This window comes from Atractosteus spatula, chromosome 4, assembly GCF_055471065.1.
Source record: "Atractosteus spatula isolate fAtrSpa1 chromosome 4, fAtrSpa1.hap1, whole genome shotgun sequence".
NCBI classification, from domain to species: domain Eukaryota; kingdom Metazoa; phylum Chordata; class Actinopteri; order Semionotiformes; family Lepisosteidae; genus Atractosteus; species Atractosteus spatula.
The window spans coordinates 9,554,277-9,576,608 of record NC_142709.1 but is presented as its reverse complement, the minus strand read 5'-3'; the positions used below and the strand labels follow the sequence as shown (position 1 = coordinate 9,576,608).

Below are 22,332 nucleotides of genomic sequence, written 5' to 3'. Positions count from 1 at the left end.
GCAGAAGAGGACCCCTTCCAACAGAAACAAACTGTAGCAATCCTACGAGCTGTACTTTCGGAAATAATAACACGTAATACAAAAAGTAGAACGCTACACAGTAGTAAAAACAATGCTACATTATCCATGTACTTCAGGTAAATTTATTTCTAGGCTCTGGTATCTCCTTTATTTGCCGTTTAGCGACTCTTGTACCCACTCGGAACTTTAGAAAAGTGACAACAACTTCCTGGGAGTCTCAGGAAACGGTACAGTATATAGCAGTAATTTTTGAAGACAACCAAAGATTAACAAAGAACATATATAAAACATACCTGTTCCAGGTGTTGTAATGGAAAACTGAGGATCAGGAGGATGAGAAGGAAGTAAGTCTACCTTTATCTGAACGTAGTCCCGAGTGTGTTTACTCGTTTACCTCAGGTTTACCAGGTTGGATCGCCAGCTGTTAACCGCAGCGTGTGGTCACTGCTATTTAACACAAAAGAGTACAATGATCCACTCTTTCTGCTTTGACGATTGTGGACTCTTTAATAAAACAATAATTTGCAAAAGCAGTTGTATCTGTTGAAGCCGGCTATGAATCTCTAGGGTGAAAATATACCCTATCTTTTTTTTAACGCTGATTGTTTCAAACATGGCTTCATGTAGGTTGATGTTGTGTTTTTTTGTTGCTGGGTCGCAACGATTCAACTGTCACATAACATTTTTCGGAAGTGTAACTGAAAAGTGTCAGGCTGTTGATTGAAACTTTTACAGTCAAAATTATGTTAACTCATTTTTTGCTCGCTATTTTGCTTCATACGGCTGCCTTTTTAACTGAAGTGGGTAGTGTTTTCTGTAGTGAAGGGTCATGTTTTAAACTAATTTTTCTGCTGTTAGCTGAACCTAAAGTCAAATTAGTTATTAACTACATTTTGCTCAGATTGAGTTATGTCGTCTTTTATTACTAAAGTTGAAACTAAAACGTCATAAAATATGAAAGTCATTATTGAACATAACATAGCTTAACATTTTTAACTTCTTTCATCCCAATGTATTTGAAACATGTAGACAGCATAGTATCAAGGAATGCTCTTGTTGATTATACTTGTGATGTGTATTTATTCCGTGCTCAGTTTCATGACAGCAATACTGTAGTTTCAAGATTAAGAAGTTGGAGGCTTTTAATCAATCCTTTACTTGTTAGTAAGAATTGAGTCATTCTGTGCCAAATTAATGTATCTTAATTTCACATTTGAATAGAGCCTCATGGATTTCCATTTCTTTGCTGTAAATATCAAATTTTAAAATGTGCCTTTGATAGAATATCAAGCTACATAAAATCAAGAGTGGCTCTTTTTGTACATTCCAGATTGTGGGGCAATAATTGGTTTAATTTGGTGTATTTTTTCTACATTAATTTGCCAGGATTGTTTGATCAGTTTATTAATTAAAATGTAGTAAGCTTATAATTTTTTTAAATTATTTGACTGGAGATTTGTAAAAAAAATGTAAAGCATAGGTTCAAGTAGCAGTCATCAGTTGTTAATCCAACCTGTCCCTTTTTTGATATTGTCATTAATAAAGGTCAGATATCGCAAATAAGGACATGTCTGTAACAACCATGACCCAGTGTGAATTCCTTGAAGACTTATACGGTTTTTCATGGGACCTTTTGGAAAAATCTGAAGTCATCTCATTAAAATGGCACACTAAGTTCGAAATCTCTATGATGCTTGGTTTCAGAAGGCAACAGAAAACTTCAATTTAAAAAAAAAAAGCAATATGGAGTCCAAAACTGTTGTTAGGTAGGTCTCCCATTCAGGTACAGGCCAGGCACACATCTGCTGAGCTTCAGTAGGTTGAAAATTATGAGTTGAAGGGTGATCTACAGTAGCTGCTGGCTGGTAGTCATTTTACAGTCAGTTATAGCAGTTAGTTATCTTGTACTTTTTGATTAATTTTCTTGTTGCACTTTTTTAAGTGCAAGAGATTGTAGAAAAAACTAGGATTCTACAATGTAGCAGTGTGCTGTCAATGATTTTCCTCGGCATTGCTGTATACTTTTAAAAGGCACAGCAAAAATGAAAAACTAATGACGCGGCATATATTTATGTAAAAATACTGTGCTAATAATAGTCGGGAACTTTATTTGGAGCATGGTGGATATCTCTGAAACAGTGGTTTTGATATAATAAAGAGAGAGTAGAATAAGATAGCTGTTACTGTTTGAAGTTGAAATGCTAAACATTTCTAATGAAATGGCCAAAGGGATGTGCTATGATCTCGTATGCATACTTAATTCAATTTTCAGTTCAAACTTCATCATATTCCCTAGAGGAAGGCCTTATTCCACCTTCCATCTCGGCGACAAAGACAAGCTCTTTCTACAATCTGTACAAATACATGTATATGCCAGATGAATATCTCTGCTGGCCCTGAAAGGCTTCTTTCAAAACATACTTAAGTATAGCATCTGTTATCTTCAGGATGATCATCAAACAAAATTGATTTCATAACTCACTGTCCTTGATTGTGTTCTGTTTCATGCGTGTTAGAACAGGGGGTCTTGAGTTATCAGAGTACTATGTTTGTATTGTAAGAGTTTGCTTCAGATATCTTATTTAAAATTTAAACTGTTTTTTTAATCTTATAAAAGATGGTCCAGTATAAATCTAAAACAAGTAATACCAAGATCAAAGGCCAGATGGCAGCAGAGGAATTAAAGCATTAGTATTATTAATGATATCTTTTGAGTATGTCTGTGAATTTTCTCTCAAACAAAAATATAATTGCCCCTAATTAAAAAAAAGTTTTAATCCCAACAGTTTGGGTATTTCATTTTTTAGTGTTTCATATTCAACACTAAAAAAATAACAATGATTATTTTTGTATTTCTGCAGCACATACTATATGAAGTATAGACAGAGGTTTTGTGTTAAGGGCAGATTTCATATTATTTTTTCATTTGCTGTGCAGTTTGGCAATATAATTGTTATTACATTTATTTGATGTATTCATTGTCATTTTGTTGGGATTATTCGTAAACGTCACAGCCACGGGATAGGCCAATATAAATCAAGATGATGTAAAACAGTCAATGCTTAATAGCAAATATTACCATTTTCCTACCATCTGTTTTACAAGAAATGTTATAGCATGTTAAAAAAATATTCTTCCTAGGTAGGAATGAGTTATGACCAAACAAAATAATTTGTTTTTTTTACAAAAACAACCTTTGGCTAGTCTAAATATAAGCGTATGCATACATTATTACATAGTTCAGGTGGGTAGCTGCATCAGCATGCATAGGCTGCATAGGACCAAGTAATAGGTTTATTCCATGCAGAAAAGAGAAGAGAGAAAACACAATGTTTCAGCTTTGAAGTCTTCTTCAGGTGTCACCTCCCACCTGAAGAAGGCTTCACAGCCAAAACGTTGTGTTTTCTCTCTTCTCTTTTCAGCATGGAATAAACCTATTACTTGTTCCTTTGCATTATTACATTATGCCCTTCCATCCATTTTCTAACCACTTCTTCTAATGCAGGGTCACGGGGGAGCCACAGTCTATTCCACCAAGCAACAGGCAGAAGCTGAGGTACACCCTGGATAGCACACTAGTCCACCACAGGGCAGACATACAGACACAAACAGGCTCACACCCAGGGTCGGTTTTCCTGGAAGGCATTTAATCTACCAGCATGTGTTTGGATTGTGGGAGGAAACTGATGTGAATAGGGGACAACATACAAACTCCACACAGATGGCTCACCAGGTCTGGATTTGAGCCCAGGCCCCCAGTGCTGCAAGGCAGTAATGCTAACCACAGCACCACCATGCTGCCACATTAAAAAAATAAAATGCAGATTTTCTTGAATAGTCATAAGGTCATATTTAGAATAAAACTGCAAGCTGAATCACTTTACAAGAAATTCCTGGGCTGGGAATAGTTTTTATTGTAGTTTACCCTCAATATGATTATGAACCATAGTAACATCTCAGCTTCAGTTTGCCTTATACTTATACTATTCAATTTGCAATATACTTATACTTGTGTAGGAGTGGGATTTGTGATGCTTATGGGGTGTTTTAAAAAGGAGTTCTATGGATTTCAAAAATAAAAACAAACATTGCTCTAGATCTCATGCAAATGACAGTTGGAAAACAGAGAGACTGTGAAAGGACATCCATGCTATTAACTTATTTGTATATGGTTATTTTTAAATGGAATGTGTTCTCCAATTGAGAGGAAATAAAACTGGTTACTCAAACCTAGTCTTGTAAGAACTATATTAAATATATGACATTATTAATAGCTTACTTTATTTGCATATTATTTTATTATTTTGAGTGATTTGCTGTTTCATTCTTTTACATTATCCTAAGAACATTAGAATTATTTGGAATAATAAATACCCCTAAAAATCACTAAAAAGACTTTACAGAATGGACTACTATTTGGGTGTTCCACAATATGAAAGAAAATGACAAAAAATGTTTTTTATTATTATTAAAAATGTGAATCCCTGTCAAGGAACATGTTTAAAAATTACAGCTGAACATTGAAATCAGTATGGTAGTAGTTGCCGGAAATCATAATTTTTTTTTTCTCTGGGAAATGGAGGCCTTGAGTATCTAAAACCTTTGTGAAAATGCATGATTTATTTAAATTTCTTTACAAAATCTAAATAGCAACAGTGTTATGGAGTGTGAAATTTAGCCTGCTGTAAAGATCCACTTTTCACAAGAATAAAATTCTGAACATTGATGTGCTTTGCACACTTCAAGTCCATAATCAAACAGGGGACATTTAAAAGTACCCCTAAGAAAATACATAGAGGGCGAAGTAACAACTGGAATGTGCCTTCTCTTTATTGGCCATAATGCTAAGCCGTTTGCTGACTTGCTAAAATACCTTGACCTACAACAAAAACTGCCTAGTTGCAAAACAGTTGCCAAGTTCATTCAAACACAACATGTCAACAAAAAACAATACGTTATTGCTATTTAAAATAACAGGTTAAAATGACCATATGCATTGTTGTAGCTGCTGGTAATATAAATTTACAGCTCTCTTGCATCTGGGTCATACTACACCAATGCAGCCCAGAAGGACGTTTTGTGTCCAGATCTCTCAGGATGCAGGAAGAATCTGTGGGGTGTTTTAGACTTGTTTAGTTCAAAAACACAAATCATTGCTTTTCTAGAAGAAAAATCCTTTAAGCTGTAAATTTGAAGTGAGAAAGTGGCGTTCGCCAGGAAAATTACCCGGGACTCAATTTAAATGCTACTATGATAAATAGCATCTTGAAGATGAAATGAATGGACATTTCAAGCAATAAAATATCATGAGTGTCAAACTCCTCATTTCAATGCACGAAACGCAACAAAATATGAAAAAGTTCAAGCGGGTATAGACTTTTTAGAGGCACTGTGGTCCACATGTGCTGGGGTTTGTAGACAAAAACTATTAATAGATAAACACCACATTGTGTGCTCTTTTTGTTATCAGCATATAAGTGTAAAAAACAAACTTGCATTTTCTTTAGTTTTCTGTGGTGGCGAGGAGGGCCTGTGAGTGACTCAACCAGTACAGACTCTCTCTCACTTTAGTGCAGACAGAGGTTTGTGATCCAGGCCTGAAGGTATGATCCTTGTTCGTGTCCAGGGTTGCTAAAATCCGAATCCTGAAATGTGGGACTTGAATCTCATCTGTTTTCTCCAGCGGCATGTCTTGCTTGTTTCCCAGTCTTGTTGCACTGAGTCAACACCCGGGGGGTTTACCTGCCATGTAATTTTCTGCCCAGTGATTTTTGAAGCACATTATTCTTTTCAATTTTTTAGCTCCAGCAGAAGCCATTGTGCCTTGTGCCTCCCTCATAGTTGCCTCAATGGGGTTGATTTGGTCAGGTTGAACTATAAGGAGATACAATCAATACTAAATAATGGCATGACCCCACATGTGCAGCAGCTGCAATTATGTGTTTAAGTATGAGGTAAATGATGTCCCTTAGAAGGCAGACAACTTTATGTGAAAATTAATTACAGTCGGTGATACTAGTCATGACATACCAATTGTGACCAGGATTCCTCAAGTGCTGGTGCACAGTTTGACCAGCACTGCTGTGGTTGTTGGCCAGGGTTGTCCAGGTTCTTGGTTGGACAGTGTCCCTTACTACTTCCTGGCCACCTACAGACCTGAGAAGCCGTCACTGCGTGAAGCAGTCTACTTCATTTGGCACTGACATTCCATAATGTAACTGCTTAGCCTGTGTGTTGCAAAGAATGGCTTGAAGACGGGTATGTCAGTGGAGTTGGTCTCTCAATGTAAATGGCTGAGATGTTCTAAAGCACAGTTGGTGATTCTGGGTTGGGTAAGATATAAAAAATAACTGTTCTTTTAGGTATCTGCTGGATGTGGTGTTGGCATGGGTATTCCTGTTAAAACCTCTTCCAAAGCACATATTTGGAAGCTTATTGTAAAACAAACTTGTTGGGCTGCATATAAACATTTATTTATGTTATTAGTCTGATGCAGAAATATTTATACCATTTGCAATGTTTGGTCCTATGGCAAGACTGAAGTATTAAAGCTGTTGTACAGAAGACTTATGCTACATGGCTATCTGTACTGAAGCATTCATGAGGCGTAGAACTTTCTAAAGTGTTGAGGCTTTTGAATTAAATTAGACACAAGTGTGACTACTCCTTTTCCCACAAAAAAGGTGTATCACGCCAGATATCATCACTGAGTTTAAATATGCGGCCTACTTTGATACCTGATTGGTATCTTCTACTATACAAAATATAAGCAAAATCTGTTCAGTTCATAAGGATTTTCCTGGATTTTGTTTGCATAGACTGATTTTTCTTGTCTAAGTTAGGTTTGACACAACATGATGTCGTGTAAGAGGTTTGATCTCTGTTACAGCCCACATTCTTTTATTTGCATAGTTTATAAAGGGGAGTTCAAGCCTTTTTCCCTGTGTTTGTAACCTTCTTTAATATTTTATTGTATTTTTTAACATTAGAAATGTAATTCCTTTTTTTAATATTTGTTTTTTCCCTTTTTTGTAGAATACATGTGCTGTAGTCAGGTGCTCTTGCTATAGAAGAATCTACAATGGAAAAATCATGGAGGTTATGGACCATTGCTGAAAAGTGGTTGGTAAATCTTGCATCATGGTCTTGGGGTTTATGTCGCATCTCTCTCCTAGCTTTGATCTTAACGTTTCACTTGTACGGAGGCTTCATGCTCCTTGCTCTGATATTTGCTTCAGTGGCGGGTATACTGTACAAGTTCCAAGATGTGTTGCTATATTTCCCAGACCAGCCCTCTTCCTCCCGCTTGTATGTTCCTGTGCCAACTGGGATCCCACATGAGAACATCTTCATCAAAACCAAAGACGGCATGTGTCTCAATCTTATATTCCTTAGATACACTGGGGATAATCCGGCGTTTGTGCCCACCATAATATACTTCCATGGAAATGCTGGCAATATTGGTCATCGAATACCCAACGCACTGTTAATGCTGGTCAATTTGAAAGTAAATGTGGTGCTGGTCGATTACAGGGGGTATGGCAAAAGCGATGGAGAACCAAGTGAAGATGGTCTTTATTTAGATTCAGAAGCAGTGCTCGACTACATCATGAGCAGACCTGATATAGATAAAACAAAAATCATTCTTTTTGGTCGCTCTCTTGGGGGTGCAGTAGCCATCCACCTAGCATCTGGAAATCCCCATCGAATCTCAGCCATAATGGTGGAGAACACTTTCCTCAGTATCCCTCACATGGCCAGTACTTTATTTTCTTTCTTCCCCATGAGGTACCTTCCACTCTGGTGCTACAAAAATAAATTCCTGTCATACAGGAAAATTGCACAATGCAGAATGCCTTCGCTTTTCATCTCCGGGCTGTCTGACCAGTTGATCCCTCCAGTCATGATGAAACAGCTGTATGAACTGTCTCCATCCCGGACTAAACGGTTAGCCATATTTCCAGAAGGCACACACAATGACACGTGGCAGTGCCAAGGCTACTTCACTGCACTTGAACAGTTCATCAAAGACCTTCTAAAAAACCACACCCAGGAGGAAACCGTGAAATCGGCATCCAGTGTGACAATTATATGAAATGGTAATTAAAAGAACTGGTTCGTTGTTAGTGAAAAGCTGTAACAGAATGTACATTTTTTAACATGTATTTTTTGTGTGCACTTACATTAGTGGGATGAGCAGAGTTGGGGTTGGGGGTTGGGGAATATGACAACTTAAATTCAAAAATGCCTTTATGTATCACTTTTTTGACAGTGAGTGCATGGTAAACTCTTCTTCTCCTTTGTTTTTTTACTAAGCTTCCCCGACCTGCAGTTTTCATCGGTAGTTTTTTGGCAAATTAAACATTTTGCTTTAAATTATGTAATTTCACCTCACGTGCTAACTTTTCTGGAAAGAGCTTGATCTTGCTGAAATTGAATCCGGTATTAATTTCAGTAAACAATAAATTCTCTGCATGTCTTCCAGGGAATAAAACCATACAAGAAGAAAAAATGCATTCATTGCTGTACTTTATAAACAAATAATGTTGTACGGTGATATGCTAAGCCATTTACAAACAAATTTACCTGTATCTTAAATGTGTATAGAATTTTGATTTCAGTTGTGACATTTTTTGTGCTTTAAAAAATATAAATACTTTAGTTATTATAATTACTTGCTTCTTAAATGGCCACATTTTCTAAATATGTTCCTGAAAAAAATGACAAGCTGTTAATATATTTTGCAGAGGAATGTTACTTTCAAGATAGTTGATGCTGGCAGGTTCGGTATGATATGCAAGTACAGTTAATGAGCAAGTGTTAAATACTATTTGCGGTTCTACATATTAAACTGTAATCTTACAGGAATCTTGCACGTTACTGTATATAGCCATGTGTGCTGCACTCTGTGTTTGGGCATTATCTGTAAGAATACAGTACACTCTCTTTAACACTTAGGCTCAAAATTAGGCAAAGTCCATCTTATTCTGAGATTATGTCATAAAGATAATTTTTGATCCTTTTTTGTTCTCATAAGCAATGCTTGAAAAAACAAATAATGAGCTACAGGATACTGATATTTTGTATATGGCTAAATTGATTGGAGTGGTATACAAAATTTCACATTTCTAAATGACAAATTACAGTTCACAGTCTTTGATGAGCAGGAAAAATTGGAACAGACAAAAAACTGATGAACAAGTAAAAATTCAACTTGGCAGAAAAGAGGAATTTACTGAATATGTCTGTCTGGAGCCATGTTGTCCAACAGTTTCACTACTGTGGATCCTTTAGCATGCGTTCTGTGCCTCTGGAATATCTAGAGCAGGGATCTCCAGCCCTGGTCCTGGAGAGACCTAATCCAGTTAGTCTCATAGGTCAACTGCTTTTAAATATTGGCAGCACCTGCAAGCTCTTGACGAATCACGCAACAGATTTATTTAATTATGAAAACTGATCCTTGAGGGCTTGAGTCTAAACTTCTTCATTTAACAATTGACCAGTTTGATTGATCACATTGAAGTTGTTCCCTGTATTTATGAAGCAGTGATTTAGAGATGACCTATAAAACCTGCTGGATTGGGACACTTCAGGGCCAGGGCGGCAGACCCAGAATCTAGAGACTATGATGTTTTTTTCCCTGGTTAGTGGCCCTATACTGGTTCAGAATTATTCAGAAGTAGTTCAGGTGGGCAGCTGCATCAGCATGCATAGTCTGCAAAGGAACAAGTAATAGGTTTATTCCATGCTGAAAAGAGAAGAGAGGAAACACAACGTTTCGGCTGTGAAGACACCTGAAGAAGGCTCCACAGCCGAAACATTGTGTTTTCTCTCTTCTCTTTTCTGCATGGAATAAACCTATTTCTTGTTCCATTATTTAGAGGTGTCACCAAATGTGTTGTTAAAATCGGGGAAAAATATGATAAAATAATATTTTACAACAGCTGGTGTGGAGATCACTCCTTTCCTTATCTTTTGTGGTTTTGTATTTTGATCTGAAATGTAAGAATTAATCTCGCAAAATTTCTGAGCCTGTAACAAGATAGTAGCGGGGGAATTGGAATCGATGAATCAACATGCTTAAAGTATGTAAAGTACCTTGTATCTATGAATGTGTGTACAGTTGTTCTTTGCTTATCAAATTAATTTGTTGACAGTGACGAAAATCAATCACCTTTTTCGAACTGGGCTCTTTGTTTCTGTGTTTATTATGGATAGCGGCCAAGAATTGTATACAGTCTGTGTGTAAGCTAACCATGATAGCTGTTTTACCACACTAATGTCTGGATGTGTGATTTTTCTATAAAATCCTTTTTTTTAATACACAATCACACTTTCTATTTTCTGTACTGGTACATGCAATAAATTATTAAAATACGATTGTACATGTTGAATTTTGTCTGACTTGCAGTAATAACTTCTAATTCAAGCTGTCAGGTACTACAGGTTTCAGTTTTCACCCGTTGTCCTTCCTGATCCATATGTTTGATTTCGATTCTGGTATAGTTGGAAAACAGGGTGGGTGGTAAACGCAGAAGTGGCAGAATTAGGAATATGCACCACACCTCTCCGAGTGGTGATTGAGTTTTAGGAAGCTCAAGCTTTACCATGTAAGCCCTTATTTCGGATATTGTGATCAGTTTAGGTCACCGTGCCACAGAAATGGTATTAAGTCTCGGAAAGAGTTCAAAGAAGACAGTTCCTCTTGGCTACACAGACAAGTTAAAAAATATATTTTCAGTCTAGAGCAGGGCTTCCCCACTTTTTTTGTCAGCTGAACCCCTTTAACCCTTAAAATTATTTGCCCCAAATACCCCTTTCAGATTTTAACTAAATCAGATTAAATCAAACCCTCTTAACATGCTTCTTTTCACTTTGTAAAATATTAATATTGCTACTGTTGTTTTTCTTATTCGTATTATTACATTGTTATTTATTAATAGGACTATTTAATTTGACATTGACATTTCCATCACAATCTCACGAACCCCTAAGGGTTCTTGAACCCCCCAGTTGGGAACCCCTGGTCTAGAGCAAAGATAACGAGATTTTATTCATGTACATAGAATGAAAAGAGTATGGAATGCTGAGGGGTATATATAGGGTCAAGCCATGGAACTGTTCACAGTACTGAAACAAGGACATAGCGTTGTAATTGGAAGCTAAAAGGAAATTCATTTAGTCCTGGCATAAGTAATGCGTCCGTTTGCAAAAGGCGCGCTCTCTGTAACTAGATTCTCATCCAGAGGTTGAAAACCCAAGCTCTGTATCATTCTTAAAATATGTCTAACTCAATGTAAGTTGCCCAGATTTTTTAAAATTGCTGAAAAAAATAAGAAAGATGACAACCAGAAAAATAATTTGCTTAGCTTTTTTTTTCCCAGGGAGATTTCTCATGTTACACAACAGGAAAAGGTGAAATTCTTAAGACTGCTTTTCTAAAGATCATAAATCTGGAGAAAAGTAGTGGGTATAAAGTAAGTATAAAAAGGTGCACTTAGGATACTGCCCGGGGAATGCCAGTCAAATTTGTCTAGTTACCCAGGCTCAAACTGGTGATGTCTGGATCTTAGAACCTCAACCTGCACACTGCTTAGCATCCTTTTTGTTGAACTATTCAGATGGGGTCCAAAAGCAATATTGAGTTAACTAAAAACATTATGGCTGTACTTGGAGCTGTAGAGTTGTCTTAAAATATGCTTCTGCCTCTTTACTGGTTTGTGTTGGCTCTGTTGTACAGGTGTAAAGAGACACAAAAAAAATCAATATCTTTTTCAAAGTTACTGTCCATCTTATCCAATACTGTAGGTATAGTTTGGATATAGTTTAGGGTGGAATTTGAGATTGTGGATGTTACTAGCTGCTATGTTTGTAGCCATACAGGAGCCATTCAATGAGCTACTCCACAGCTAAGAGAATGTGAGATAAAGTAATACATCAGAATCCCCTTTACGTTTTTGTAATAATTGGGAAGACCTGGCTGTATCCCTAAATGCCCATCTACTTTAATGTTCATCCATCTAAAAGGAGTACTACTTTATAAAATGCCTTGCCCCAAATCACATTGAACACATGAGATTAATAAATTATGATTTAACATGTTACAATGGTGCTAAATAACACAAGGTAAAAGACAGTACTACAACTTAATTTGACTCAGATTCTGCAATTGAGTTTTGTTCTGTGTAGTTATAGAATAAACAGATATTGATTTAAACATATGTGTATACTAATGACATTTTCTGTGTCCAGTCTTTTCCCAGAATTCTAAACTATACATATTCTCCACAAGAAAAACCCAAAACAACTGAGAATATAACTTCCCATTTGAATTAACCTTACAGCAAATGTCACACTTAAAATTCCAGGCTTTCTTAGAACTATGAGAAACTAAAAAGTACTGAGTTTCGTTATGAATGCATTCAAAATTACCATGGCCCAAATGTATTTTCATATTCCATCACTGCTATTTCCAGAAAACATATTTTTCAACAATAAAAAGTTACTTTTTAATATTTCAAACAAGTCACTGTATGCCCAAAGGCATTTTATCTTTGAATTCTGAAAAAGTAATATTTAGATTTCTCATTTAAAAAAAAAAATCAAACGTTTTTAGTTTATACGTTTGTGTTGAAACATTTAAACATAATTCCGTAAATGTTCTTCTCAAGCGATGTGGTTTGTGGTGAAAAGGCTTTTTATACAAGCGCTTGGTTATCTGCTCATTGCAGTTTACTTCTCCTTTAACGGAAAAAAAATGCATACTGTTCAACATCTTTTAGTTGTTAGTTTTAGGTCATCATTTTGTTAGGTGTTAGACAAAAATGTACAGAGAAATTGGAAGTCACCACTGTATTTGTGTTTTAAAATTGCTGTGTTCCTTGTTAATACCTTTCGTGAAGTGGTTTATACAGTATATCATACATATTCTCCTGCATATATCCTCTTAAGTGTGGCACCTCCTTTTTCCTTTTGTAAGGTTTTCAAGATGAGATTCCCAGACATTCAGACTTGTGACTTTAATTGAAGCAATGCAGCTGTTCTGCAGTTCTGAAGTGGTTTTACTCAATAATGTTTTGTTGACTCATAGTTAAAGTGAAGATACTACAAAGTTTTTAGTTTTAGAAATCAGAAATTATGCTACCCTGATATATTTTTACATATATATTTTCAATACTGTAATTTTACTTTCTTCAAAGCTTTCAAAGTTAATAGCAAATGTCCTGGATTGTTTTCAGTTTGTTTTTCAGTGCTATTTTTAAAGCCAAGTTGCAGACTATACTTGTTATATATTTCCTCTATAACAAAATCTTAATGCTGGATTAAAGTTGTTCATATAGAACAATTTAAGCTACGTCTCTTGCCAAAAAAAATAGGAACAGTTACACGTTCAAGAACAGAATTTGCCTTTGTAGCCCCATCTGACAGGAAATGATTTGCAAAGTTAACCAACCGAAATCAAGTGAATGTGTCTTTTACAGTAAGCAGGGAAAATAAAAGCAACATTAAAGATCTTCAGGATTTTGTCATGTTTCTGATAAAACAGCTGAAACCCGCAATGAATCCTGCTGTCCGAACACTTCGGAATGACTCCGATATTCAACAGAAGTGCCTGATGTCAACAATTCTGGTGCTTATCCTTGCTGCGATAATGTCTTCATCTATGTCAGCTGTCTCTCTGTACCACATCATGACTTTAAAAGCAGAAGTTGCTAGTTTAAAGACAGAAGTTTTCAAAAAGCGAGAAGAGCAAATATGTTCACTATCCTGCCATGACACAGAAACAACCCAGCTGCCCAGCAACAACCAGCAGGTGAGTTTGGATCTTTATGTTTCTGGAAAGTTTTATTGTTATGGTTGTATGCAAATGTTTGGTAGGCAATTGTATGCTTATACACATGATTTATAAGCTATTTGAAGTAGAGAAGACTTTCTGGAATTCAAATAATTGCAAATATGATTGACGGAAATGCATTTATAGGTAATGTAACTGTTTCACTTTCTTTACAGAAACTGAATTATTTAAATGATGAAGCAGTAGCCCAGCCTAGTATGGATAAGTCTAAGACTCAACAACGTCGACGCAGACTAAGGCGACATAGTGTTGATAATGTGATCAGTAAAACAGGCAAGTCGTTATTGCTATTATTATTACCGGGAGTGTATTACTGTTACTAGCATTGGGGTATACACTATGTGTATTTCACATGTACATATATACAGTATTATACACATCCAGTAATACGCTATAAAATATATATTTTTTATGTTGGGTGAAGTGTTTATTCAAAACAAGACATGATATATCATATCTTCTATGCTCCTTTAGCTGCCAGCAGTGGATTAATTCCAAAATATTATTGATTTTTCGAAGTTAACATTAAGATTCATTATGTTTTTGAAGTCTTTTGTTTTCTGTCCTGAATTTCCCTTATCCTGCTGTTAGCCTTCACCTGTGATTTGGGTGTATTAAATAATCCGTTAGGCTGTGTGTGTCAATAGCATTTACAGTTCTGAATCCTTTAATCCCCTCTTAATCTCTGGCCCTGGAATTTGTCTGTGACATACTTTAGTGAACAGCAATTATTTTGGCTGCCGATTGTGAACTCTTCTTTAGTCAATATGTGTTCTCTAGTGCTGAGGAACATTCAGCACAATATTTTACTTTTTAATAACTCTTAATAATAATAACCCTTGTGTTAGGCTATGAAAGTCTGATATTTTACTCCTTAAATTGCATTCTGTTTTTAATTTTATCTGCATATTCTGTTGTTCTTTTTATTAAGTAATCCTCATTATCTAGAGAAACACGTCAAATCAATATTAGATCCTAAACCTTTCCCATGTAGCTTTGTCTAGTTTGATAAACTCCTGATATTATGATTGGCACTTCATGTTATCTCTGTGTAGTATTTTTTACTTGTGAATTTGTGAAGAGAAAACATGGAAGAAGACATTACATCCTTCGGGCAACTTCTGACTTCTGGCCTCTTGCCTGTTTGTGCATCTTATCAGATGCACCATTTACTGTGTTCTAAGCAGTATCTTAAGTTCATTTTTTTTCTGATGGTACCTCTTTTGCTTCTCCTCTTTTTTTTTTCATCATTTTGAATTGTCAAAATGTGCTTGCTTTATAAGAGTCTAGATTGGTAGTACAAGAAAAGAAGCAATCTTAACAGATCCCATATGCTAAATTGTATTTTGTATTGTATTTTCTCACCTCTCATTGTATTGCCATAAAATGGAAGGCTGTTAGATATTACTTATAATTATCTGTGTGCAATACTGTGATGCCTTGGGGGAGGGTAGTTTTCACAAGTACTTTTTTTCTCTCGTACAGCCATACTATACACGAACAGCCATGACAGCCATGCAACCAGATGTCACTTAATATGGGTTAATTCTATAAAGTTTGTTTGTGGTTTAATGGCAAACATTGGGGAATCTAAATATGCTGAGTTTAGCAATGCAGTTCCTACAATTTCTGTTTGTCATGGGTGGTTTCCAATTACAAGAAAGTGAACTAACGTATTCCATCAGAGGAAACAAAAACTTTAATCCTCTCCACAGTTGACTAAAAGAAAGAGAATTCTGAAGTTATAAAGACAAATAATTTTGACGTATGGACTTCCATTGTCACTGGGGAAAGTATTAAGCTTTTTGCAATAAACTGATAAGTGTATTATTAGTAACCTAATAAACTAAATATTAATTAATAAAACAAATAAATGATTATGTCTTTGAAATAAACATCACAGATGATGTTTATTGGTTCATTCATGTTCACTTCCAGCATAAGGAGAAACGTAGTTGAGTCACGTATCTATGATACACTAAGTTTCTTGAGAGTTGAAAAAGTGCATTATAGTGGGAGTTCTTCTGAAAATGTTTGAGGTTAGCTGCTAGATTGAATCATAGTGAACAGGCTGGTGAATCTTCATAAAGCCCATACAAGATGAAAGCTGTGCTTGTGGATAACCCACACTAGTGTGTAATTATGCAATAGAGCTCTGTTCGGAATCTGGTTGTATGCAAGTCTACATTTGTAAAGGAAACATAAGGGTGAAACCTAATTCTGTCAGAAACTGAAAAGTTAAAGCAAAAACTTAATTGAGTCCTACAAATTAACTTCTTTTTCTAATAAAATGAAAATTGTTATTATTTGATTATTAATTTTTTATTTTAGTATTATTTAACATATGGATGTGAAAACCCTTTCCTGTTCATTTGAATATCTACAACAGAGCAAATTAATTAAAAAGTTATTTAATATAAAATGGATATTTCAGAGCCCAGTCAGTGGAAATTGTAAATTTGTACATTTTAATATCTGTAAGAAATTGTGGTTATTTAAACAAGGACTTTGAATGGAAGCCCTAAAACAGTCAAATTGAAATCCTATCTGGATGATTTGAAAATATTGTCCTGAAACATAAAATTTGGATACTGTTTAAATGATTTGGTACTCATTTTTGTTTATCTGAGCATGCATAATTGACTCTATATATTCAAGTGACTTTGTCTGCTGCATAAACACTAAATCATTTTGTGACAGACTTGACTGCCAGGTTAAAATCAAGAACAACACAGTAAACAATATGTCACACTTATGAACAGAACCAATCCCTTTCTCTTTCTGCTCTTGGTGTTTTGGAAGTTGGGCTAAGTCATCTCAGATGGAATCGTCAATTATTGATTCAGCATTTCGTGTAGACCTAAACATATTTCTAATGTGTGTCAGTGATTGTCGCAAACATGCAGAATATCAAACTTGATATTTGAGTTTTACAATAGACTTGATGGTAGGGTCCAAAAAATTGTTGATCTGAGCAGGAGTGTTTGGGTGTTCCAGAATACCATTTATAATGAATAAGTACTGGGACCTTTCCTACAGTATGTGCTTCATCAGACATGACACCATTCCAGAAGGACTGTACGTGTCCTCATGTTGCTCATATAACAGTGGCTTTCACGTGAGATGGGAAACAGACAGTTACGCAGTTGATGCCCTACAGACCAGACTGGAGCCCTGTTGAACATTTGTGGGGTTTGAAGAAGTACTTGCTTCTCCAGGCTCTTCAAAAGGAATGACACAGAATCACACATGACAACGTGAAATTCAACCTGATGCAAAGCGTACAGTGCTTTGCAAATGTGCAGCTTACATTTCTTCCAGCATCGGTCACACCTGTGCCTCTCGCAGTACAGCCCCTGTAGATCAACCCTGTTGGTGACAAATTTTAATAAGCAGAATTCATTAACCTACAGTATGTCATGTCAGTGAAGCTGCCACAGGGAATAACTATAATTTTTCCTGATAATTTTGTAATTATTTTAAATGTTTTTTTACAGTTATGAGTAATATATTTATTTTGATGGCTAGTGTATAATGCAGTTAAATATGAGTCATCTTGACTTTTCAAGAAGTGTGCATGTTATTCAAAATAACGAACTAAACTCAGGTAATGTTTGTTGTAATACTGCTGGACGTTGATTTGTGCTACAGATTTCTTACGAGGTTTTTAAGTCCTAATTAAAATTGTTGCATTTTTTTCCAGTATTTCAGCCCTGTTTACAAATGATTGCTGATGATAAAAGAAGCACCTTCCAAAAAGGTATCCATTGATTTATGTTCATTGTCCAGGGCATAACTAAAAACATAGTCGCATTAATGGCTTTAATTTATGGTGCATTTGTCATTATCACTGGTGTGCTACATTACATTTTCCAACAGCACTATCACTATGGAAAGGAGTGTAATAATCTAATAGAGTGGTTCATTACTTTTAAAATGTACAATTTTGTTGTCTCTAAAATGTATGAAAACCGATACGTAATGAATGACAAATTGCTATGCAAAGCAACACCACAAGTTAAAATAGTATCAGCTGTGGTCTAGAATGGCATAGCCAGCCTTGGCAATTTGAGCCATTCAATAAGTATTGAATTGATTCTTGATCACTTGATTAACATACTGTATGTGCTGCAGATCACTTCATTTAGACTAAGGTAGAGCAAAGACCTGCAATGGCATGGAATCCAGGTGGCAAAGCTCACCTACTCTAGAACCTACATGGTACAGTACAACCTAATGCAGCCAGATAGATACAGAACCTGTATTTTTTGCTAATATGATTGTAACAGTTTTGCAACTCATGTTTTTACAAGTTTCAGCTTCCTCTTATGATCCTTCATATTGTAAGTCAAAAGTGAAGAATTAGACTTTTTAATAGAATAAAATAGACATTTCTCAGAAACAATTATATGCTTTTATCTTTCGCTTTGAAATTTTATTGAAATAAAATTGCCAAAATACCATAGAATTGGCCTCTTTTAAGATGAAAAATTGGCATAAAATATAAAGAAGAAAGAGGAACTGTTAGGTCCTTGCCTTTTAATTTTAATATAGGCTTTATCTGACATCCTCCTTTTATATCTACTACATTTTTATGTCTGAGGATGTTTGGATTTTCTCTAAATGTATTTCTTGCACAATAAGGCAGGGATACGTTTTCACAGTTCCTCATTCATGTGATAATTTATTTTAAACCCACACCACTACAGGGCTTAAGATCAGGCACCTGGGTTGGCCTCTCAAAGCTTGTAGTTAAAGAAGTACCTTTAAAAAGTTAAAACTGAAATACCCCTCCATGATATCACAGATGCATTGCCTCTATTATGCTTTCATTATGGCATCTACAGTCAAACGAAACCTGCGCAACAACTTTCCCAAATTGCTTGTTATGACTGTTCAGACCTGGTCTGCTTTGACCCTATCATGAAAAAAAAATGACCATTAATTTTGTCAGTACGAGACTTCAGTCCACAAATGTTAATCCTGATTTGTTTTTTTGTGAATCTTTTGAATAAAAAAACATGTCTTGGCTTGTATATTCTCAGAATTCCGGTCATTAAATGTGAAGTTACTATTTCAGATCAATATACAGCTATCCCTTGGCTCCCAGGCCTCAAAAGGGGAACAGCTCTGGAAGAAAAAAACAACACAATATATGTCAAAGAAGCAGGATACTTTTTTGTCTACAGTCAGGTAAGAGTTTCATAAGACATTGCATGCAGAATACGTAACCCTGATTTACAATTTTCCCAGTTAAGCCATAACAGCCTGCCACCACATTTAGATAAGTTCCTCATCATTGTCTGTAATATGCAAAATGATAAAGTCATTGTCTCAAGTTTACAAAGATAGAAATAAATTAATGGGTTACAGTGAAGAAAAATGAATGTCATAGTTCTTTCACCCTGTTTCTTTCTGCTTGTCTTTTCCTCGTCTGTGTGAATAGCTGAATGACACTGCATATATACTGTAAATTAGATATTGTCTTTTTTACTAATGATAAAGTAACTGTTGGGATATGTGATAAAGGAACAAGAAACAGAACAAACACAAGTAATTACACCAAAACCAAAATGTTTTTTTTTCAGGTTTACTATAAGGACAAAATCTTTGCCATGGGACATATAATTATCAGGAAAAAAGAACATATTGTTGGGGATGAACTCCAAAATGTGACTTTATTCCGGTGCATCCAAAATATGGACCCTATTTATCCATTCAATACTTGTTATACTGCGGGTATGTATAATTTAAGGGGTTTTCTTCTTGACTGACATATCTGGTTAAATAAAGGATTTAAATAAAATAAGTTCTAAGATACCTTTGTATAGTAGCGTTAGAATATGTTATAGTTCCTGTATTGGTATGAGTACTTCAAATAATTAGGTAGGCAACTAAATAAGATTTAGTGTGTAAAATGCATTTAAAGGTTTTACTGTAACATCAAGGAATTATGACACATCCAACCTAAAATTTGTTTTGAGAAAATTCATTATTGATATAAGTCTTAAATAAATAAGTAAATACTGAGAATTTTTCATCTTTTTCCAGGGATTGTGAAACTGGAAGAAGGTGATAGCATTGAGCTTCTCATACCCCGACGTACAGCAAATGTCTCCCTGGATGGAGATTCCACATTCTTGGGTGCAATCAAACTTGTGTGAGGTACGCTTGCATGGTTCGAAAGCTGCTGCTTCCATTTTTGAAAACACCAGAGGAGATATTTGAAGTTCTGGTTTTGCAGATGTATTTTGGGGAGGTTGTGTCAGCTCAGCTTGTTGTTAAACCAACAGGAAACAAAGTGAATGCTTTAACACTTCTGCCATCTGATGTACAGTATCACAAGAAAACTAAAAAAATAAGAAACTGGGATAGTGCCATCAACTTTGCAAAGATTAAAAAGGATGTTCTTCTCTACAAAGCCCAGAAATTGTGTTTTGTTAAGTAGGGCAGAATCTATCAAAAAGAAAAATGAGTGTCCAAATGTAAAAATAATGCCGACTACAGAATATTTGTATAATACACATGCTGTAAAAATTTGTAAAACATAGCTTTACCAGGATGCCATAAATGCAACAGGGACTGTGTTTTAAATAACAATAATAGGGGAATCTTTTAAACAACTGAGTGAGTTCATGTGATACCTAAGTTTCTTTGATATTAGGTCAGTTTTACTGTATTTGTTACTGTAAATACATATTTCCCTAGAAACAGTATGAAAAGTGATATATACTGTATGTTTTTAACACCACAAGTGATTTCTTTTACTGGATTTATTTTAACTTATCAATGAGTCCTCAACCACAATATAAATGTCATAAGGAATGTCGGAAAATATTGTTTTAGATTTAACATATGATCTATCTTAAATGATTTCACTCCTTCCCCTCTTTTTTATTACTAATGCTGTTTCTTTAGTTACTGCATCTGTCCCGTTCCTGTCAGGCAATTCCACATTAAACACCTCAAACCAAGTGCATCTTAGGACAGGCAGTGGGAAGGACATTGCCTAGTCTAACCCCATTTCAGTCTCTCGAAGTACTCAACAAGGCAGGTTTCATGAACTGCCTAACTGACATGAATGAGGCTGAGCTTAACCATCTGTTTTAGTAAAAAAAAACAACTCCTCAGGATGTGACTTTGTGGCTTGTTACATTGTTTCACTTTCTCTGAGTGGTCTTTTGTTACTTAGGAAAATAGAAACTAAGTCAGTAAAGGCCTCTTTCTTAGAATCTAGTACTCATTTTTCAATGTTGTTGCCAAGTGAAATAAATTCTGCTTGTAGACCAATGTGCTGTTGACTTTCATGTGCAGCCTGCATCTTGCAGCAGTTATTTCCCTTGATTTTAAAAGTTATATATCTTCCTAATAAAGCACCAACCAGGTACATGTTCATTATATTATGTTACATGATATTCCATAAAAGCACATGAATTGCATTCCAGTATGGTAAATAGTTATAGGTAATCAATTGTTGTAAGGACCTAGGTAATTAAGCTTAAGTATTACATGCAGTTACATACATTTCCAGAAGATGGCTCCTATGGCCACAAAATACCCACACAGTATTTCAGTATATGATTTTGTGTAACCAATATTCATAAGACTAAGATGTAAACCTTTTGATTGTTCTTTTTCAGACATCAATATTAAATAAATCAGAGTTTTACTCAAATGTGTGTCTTGTGTTGTGTTGTTCAGTACTTTTTTTTAAAGATTTGTTGCTTGATCTGACTCTTCAAAATGGCATGTTACAGTAAAGCTGTAGGTAGGCATTTTGTTTACAACGGTAAGGCTTAAACATTTTCATATGGGCAACTGTATTTAAATGCAGTTTATTGATTACAGCATATAAATAATTATATAAAAAAGTGAAACATCCTGAACACTCATTGTCTGCACGTTTTATATGGCAATATATATGTTGGGTGTGAAATATTGATAGCATTATTGTTACTGTATGTTTTCAGTTCTTCAAAGTCAAGATTGTCTAAAAACTGAAAAACAAATTGTTTTTTGGTCATTTTGTTGGTCACACTTTTCCTTGTCTCAAATGGGTAATTTGAGAAATGAAAACAAAGGAGAAGAATTATTTGAATTATTATTATTTGTAAGTTTTTCAGGTTGAAGGGAATGGGGAAGGCTGTGCAATCTGAAGCTGTTCATCCTGAACACCCAGGAACGATAGAAATAAAATGCTATTTTTAAAACTATAGAAAATAGCTTTTCAAAATACAGCCATATAACATATGACATTCTATTTCTTCTCCAAAGTAAAAATAGTTTATTTTCTACACAGGAATTTCAGATCTTTGCAATTAAATATGATTTAGAAAAAGCAAAAGGGTCTCTCCTGAATCACGCAACAGCTGCTATAGACAGCAGTAAGATAGACTCCCAGCAGAGATGTGGTGTGTTGGCTTGGCATACAAAAACGAGTTAAAAAGGCAGTTAAA

General features: G+C 35.3%; 2 protein-coding genes across 3 annotated transcripts; both read left to right on the top strand.

Moving 5' to 3' along the window:
• Positions 1-96: 96 nt before the first annotated feature.
• abhd13 (abhydrolase domain containing 13) lies at positions 97-10,397 on the top strand. 2 transcript variants are annotated; one of them, XM_088914942.1, is made up of 3 exons: positions 3,621-3,646; positions 5,529-5,624; positions 7,057-10,397. In XM_088914942.1, exon 3 carries the CDS (start codon positions 7,103-7,105, stop codon positions 8,114-8,116), a length of 1,014 nt encoding a protein of 337 aa, XP_088771068.1. In that variant the 5' UTR covers positions 3,621-3,646; positions 5,529-5,624; positions 7,057-7,102; the 3' UTR covers positions 8,117-10,397. The 2 variants fall into 2 exon arrangements, with proteins under 2 accessions (XP_088771067.1, XP_088771068.1); XM_088914941.1 differs by lacking the exons at positions 3,621-3,646; positions 5,529-5,624 and adding an exon at positions 97-365.
• A 3,087-nt stretch (positions 10,398-13,484) lies between these two features.
• Positions 13,485-21,551, top strand: tnfsf13b (TNF superfamily member 13b). Its single transcript, XM_088914943.1, has 6 exons — positions 13,485-13,834; positions 14,032-14,149; positions 17,580-17,636; positions 18,957-19,069; positions 19,465-19,615; positions 19,928-21,551. The coding sequence occupies exons 1-6, from the start codon at positions 13,550-13,552 to the stop codon at positions 20,038-20,040; spliced, it is 837 nt and encodes a 278-aa protein (XP_088771069.1). The 5' UTR covers positions 13,485-13,549; the 3' UTR covers positions 20,041-21,551.
• Positions 21,552-22,332: the final 781 nt, after the last annotated feature.